Genomic DNA, 5,266 nt, shown 5'->3' on the forward strand with positions numbered 1-5,266 from the left:
TTTTATATTAACAAGATAGTATCCAGAGTCTATTAGGCTCTGACCTACTAACTATTTAAGGGATAAAGGTTCCAATTGATATTTATTTCATTGTTAAAGATGAATTCTCAACCTCAATTAAGGAACAGTATTAAATTACTCATTTGGACATCCTTTGATAATAAACTTAATTATTATTTAAATATATTTACATTTTGAATAAATGTAATTTTAAATGTAATGGCTAGTAGCGGGTCAGCTCAAATAATTAGGGGACCAAAAAATAATTTTATTTAATTATTGGTGATAAAATTGAAATATATTTTTTTAAAAAAATTTTTACATTAAAAATTCATTTTTTTTTTAATTTTGGGGGGCCACGCTCCCTTGGCCCTGGCATGTGTCCGACCCTTTTAATGGCTAATAAAATCGTTTTGATAAGATGGTTCTTACAGTCGACAAATCCACAATTATAAATAAAAATTACGTGTTAAAAAGCTTATGCAAAAAATTTTAGATCAAGCTGAGTTTTTGGTAGAGAATATTAGGAAAACAAAAAAGCTCATATAGCAAATAAATAATAAAAAGGAAACAAAATAAATGTTTAAGAAAATGGTCGTTTGGCCCTAAGCACACAGGGCATCTTTCTGCGTTTGGCCGCCTGTCTTTCAAAAGATTCCAAAAGCCACCTCTCTCTCTCTCTCTCTAGACTTCTCGTTCTTTTAGCTATAAATACCTAACCACCTCGTGTTTTCCGCTTGTCAAGCCCATAAGCCTAATCTGAGTCCTGACCATCGAACTCTCGTGTTTCCTCTTTGATCTTCTACTAACTCGGTAAGTTCTCTTCTCCGTCTCTTTTCTTACTTGATTTTTCTGTGTTAATTGTTTCATTTCCATAATTTATGTTTGATCTGTTGGGTATATGCAAGATCTCTTCTTTTCATCTATTCTAAATTGGGTTGCTCTCAGTTTGTGATGATAATGATATTAAATAGTTTTGTTTGTTTATTTGATGTTTGAAAGCTAAGATTGTTTGTTTGTTGATATGGATTTGTAAATATGTTTATGTGATGTGCCCTTAACAAGTGGGGCTATCTTGTTTTGTTGGCAAGAAACAAATGGGTTGAAAGCGAAAATTTGGTTTTTATTTACTAAATCTTATTAAAGAAAACAAAAAAGTGAAGGATTTCAAATTGTCATTTTTTGATTGAGATTATCATTTCATAATTACCATTAATGCTATACCTGTAGTTCAATTTTCATATTTTCCTTTATGTCAGAAAAAAGGACCATCTATCGTATATTGAAATGGGAAAAATCTCCAATTCTATTTCAAATTCTTGAGCTAAGCTACGCAAATCTTGTAATTTCAGCAAGAATAATATAAAGATGCGGGGACAAAAGGGAAAGATGAGTAGACGATTAAATTTTACCGCATTAAGCTGTATTAACTTCAATTTAATGACGTTGCTCTTTATACGATCTTGGTTCTTCGAAATGTAATCTAAGAGTAGTATTTGGCTATGTTGAATATATACGAGTCTTTGACAACAAAAATTCTCCTCACAATTTCCATTGACCGGATGCCTCCTCCTGAATTTTCCTTCTCTTTATATCTTCCTTTCTTCAATTATATTTTTTTGGCTCGTTTTTTTTTTTGTTTTTGTAAAACACTTTCTCATTCTGGTAGCATCTCAAAGATGTTAAATTGAACAAGTTCTTTCAATTTTGTTTAGAAAAAGAATTTCCTTGCATCAACCTATTTCATACATTTCTATCTACTATCAGTAAGGGTGGTGCATTCTGCAAGATGACGCTGATCATTTATTTAGAGGAGAGTTACTCAAAAGGTTAATAGTTGACCATCTTGATGGAAATTCATATTGGTCCTAACATCTATGTCTCATGAAGTTTGTTTTGATTTACACAATTTTTTTATATTATATATTGACTAGTTAGGGTCCCCCCAAAGTTAGTTTCCAGGATGAAGACGTAATTGGTTGTATGATGTGATGGAGAACAGTACACAGCCAATGACTGTTATTTGCTTGTTTTGATCTCATGTGAAATGTGTGCCCTGAGAAATGATATGATGTGCCAAAATATAACTAGGAAATAAGCAATATAATCAATTAGAAATGTGGAGTGTCCTTTTAACATTTATTCTCTTAATTGCTAGATTTCTTAATTGTTGTCTATAGGGCAAAGACAGAAGCTTTTTGTTGAAGTATACCTCCTTAGGACATGAATATGTGATCTTATCAGAAGTACAAAACATGAATATCTGTCCCAAAAACAGAGAGAGAATTGCAGTAAATGCTATGAGTTGAAAATGAGGTGCCAGTTTTTGTTGTACCATTCAATAACTGGCATTTTGATTCATTCAAGTTTATGACCAGCATACTTCCTGCTTACCTATTTTCTTTGTGGGGACAATTTGATCCCGTTTCTCTACTTCTGATAGTTCGTACAGCAGTTCAATACTATAGACTAGAGAATGTTCAGCAATCAGGCTAGTGCATGCTATTAACTACCTTTTCATTTGTTTCTCATTCATCTAGGAATAATGAATTGCTTATGCCAAATCCTTTAGTATAGACTATCTGCAACCAGATATGAACGCCTGTTGCTGCATTAAATAATTTAGGTGCATTAATAGTTATAGAAGTGCGTTATGACACATTTTTTAATCTTTTCTTCTTTATTGATCTCGGTAGGGATAAGATATTGAAGAAGCCTTGCTTCCATACCATTATTGTTTTATAACATGGAGCCTTGAGTGAAGAGTAGAGAGCAGTTAGTTCTCTCTTCTCATAATGATCCAAACATGAATTGCATTACTATGATGATTCTATCATCATGTTGAGTCATTTATGATTATGAAACCTCACTACTATACAGTATTATGTTAACTTGAGAGTTTAACTGATTTTATGTATCGTTATATGTTTAAAGCTGGTATTTATAAAGTCATAAGCATTGCATATTCTTGATGAGAGTGCTACTGGAAAAGAATTCTTATGGATGTATAATACAATTATGCTTCAATGAAAGCCAAACGCTGATCCCTTATTAACCTTCCACATAATAATTTAAAAAAACATGAAATTTCCCTTATTGGGAGCAGCTATGGAGCTAGCTGACATTTGCTATTCTGGATTCAGGGGTAAAAATGGCAACTGTGACTGTTCCCTCTCAATGCATGGTCAAAACCACACCTAAAAGTCAGTTTGCCAGTGCCATTATCAAGCGTCCATCTTCTCTAGGATCAGTAAGGGAGCATCTCAAAACGTTTTGGGTTGAAATGCTCCCAAAACTTCAAAGCATCAATGGCAGTGTACAAAATTAAGCTGATTGGACCAGATGGTGAAGAGAATGAGTTTGAAGCCTCTGATGATACATACATCCTAGATGCTGCTGAGGAAGCTGGAGTTGAGCTTCCCTATTCTTGCAGGGCTGGGGCTTGCTCTACTTGTGCTGGGAAGATGGTGTCAGGTTCGGTAGATCAGTCTGATGGTTCGTTCCTGGATGAGAATCAAATGAAAGACGGTTATTTGCTGACTTGTGTTTCATACCCAACTTCAGATTGTGTGATTCACACCCACAGGGAAGCTGAACTGTGCTGAGCAATATTGCATTCAGATTCAGTAGTTCATGAAATTTCTCTGTAAGCCTATTAGGGATTCCTCATTGTGGTGAAGGTTCTTTTGGAGATTTTGTTCTTTTTAGTTTATCTTATAACCACAACGTCGGTGAATTTATCCATCCAGTTTTGTTGGTAATAACTGTTGCCCAAATTTATGCAATGTGACAATTTTATATATAAATATTGTTCTTACCTATATCTTTTTAGCCTTAAAGTGAAGCTCTTTTCAATCATGCCGTCAAACTTGAAGGTTTGACATATGCTGTTTGTTTATAAAAATAAGAAAAACTATAAGATGGATTATGTGCATAAAATTGCATCAGCTTTAGATTCATTTAAAATTTTTGTATTAATATAGTCTTAAATCTATTAATAACTTTTGAAAATATACGAAGTCAATTTAATACTCCCTCTTTGCATATGTCGAGGTCTAATTTCTTTTCAGTTTGTCCCAAAATGTAATTTTATTTTTTTTTTTTAAAAAGATAAATTTCTTAAAATACCTTTATTTAATGTAAGTTTTAAAGAGATATTTTGGGGAAAACTAAATAAAAGATGTAATTCAATTATATTAATTAATTTTTCTTAATATATGGGAAAGTCAAACTAGGCCTATATATATATATATATATATGGGACAAAGGGAGTAATAATTTCAACATCCGTGATGTTTCAAACTCATTTAACTAATACCCCTTCCGTCCCATTTTGTTTCTTATTATTCATCTTTGGATGTTTCAAAATGTTTGTAAGGTTTTTAAATTTATATATCTAAACAATTACTTTTCTTATAATAATCTTTATAATTGTTTGTTAAATGAAAGACTTTTATTAATATCTTAATGAGTTAGGTGTGAAAAAGGCAAAATAATTTTTATTAACTAAATTCTTAATACGTGTAGTTTGTCAATCACAAATAAAATGAAGAAGTGAATATTTAAATTTACTTGATTTTAAAAGAAAAAAATAATTTGAACTTGATTTAAACAAAAAAAAAGAAGGAAAAACTCACTTTAACTAATATTTAAACTCATTTAACTCGCTCTTAACTATATTCAAACTCACTTAACTGCTTTAAATGGATTACGGTGAATCAAATAATTGATACGGGTCGGGTTAGATTGTGGTTGTCGATTTACAGTATTCAACCTGTATATGCGTTTTTTTGACCCAATTCAACCCATTAAACACATGAAACTGAAAATTATGAATAACTTGGGTTGTGTATACATTCAATGTAAAGCCAAATAAATGATAAACAATAAAATAATTTTAAATAAAATACAACTATTTAAAAGAAATAACAAATTGATATATTTAAAAATATAGTTATACAATAATTTTTACGAACTGCAAGATACTCCCATAACAACATTTAAAATAAGTTTCTTAATAATAATAACAAGCAATAACAATGGAAAACTAATAAGAAATATAACCAATAAAATAAAAAAAATTAGTAACAATAACTATACAAGAAATTTTAAACTACAATATGTTCCATTTGCAACATTTCAAAATATTTTATATATAAAAAAACAAATTTAAAGGCAAGACATATTAGATATTTAAATAATTTAGTAGTTATATTAGAGTTATATACTAAATTAAATTAATTTAAATAATTCATACGTAAACACA

The 5,266-nt window shown here is 30.6% G+C and overlaps 1 protein-coding gene across 1 annotated transcript; it reads left to right on the forward strand.

Moving 5' to 3' along the window:
* Nucleotides 1–680: 680 nt before the first annotated feature.
* Nucleotides 681–3,744, forward strand: LOC149492033 (ferredoxin-3, chloroplastic-like). Its single transcript, XM_089716912.1, has 2 exons — nt 681–813; nt 3,144–3,744. Exon 2 carries the CDS (start codon nt 3,309–3,311, stop codon nt 3,603–3,605), a length of 297 nt encoding a protein of 98 aa, XP_089573038.1. The 5' UTR covers nt 681–813; nt 3,144–3,308; the 3' UTR covers nt 3,606–3,744.
* The last annotated feature ends 1,522 nt before the right edge of the window (nt 3,745–5,266 follow it).

The sequence above is a fragment of the Jatropha curcas genome, unplaced genomic scaffold (genome assembly GCF_041381405.1).
Source record: "Jatropha curcas cultivar XTBG-Jc1 unplaced genomic scaffold, XTBG_Jcur_1.0 HiC_scaffold_151_pilon, whole genome shotgun sequence".
Lineage (NCBI taxonomy): Eukaryota > Viridiplantae > Streptophyta > Magnoliopsida > Malpighiales > Euphorbiaceae > Jatropha > Jatropha curcas.

Coding starts and splice junctions, on each gene's coding strand:
- LOC149492033 (XM_089716912.1), top strand. CDS start 3,309: ATGGCAGTGTACAAAATTAAGCTGATTGGACCAGATGGTGAAGAGAAT.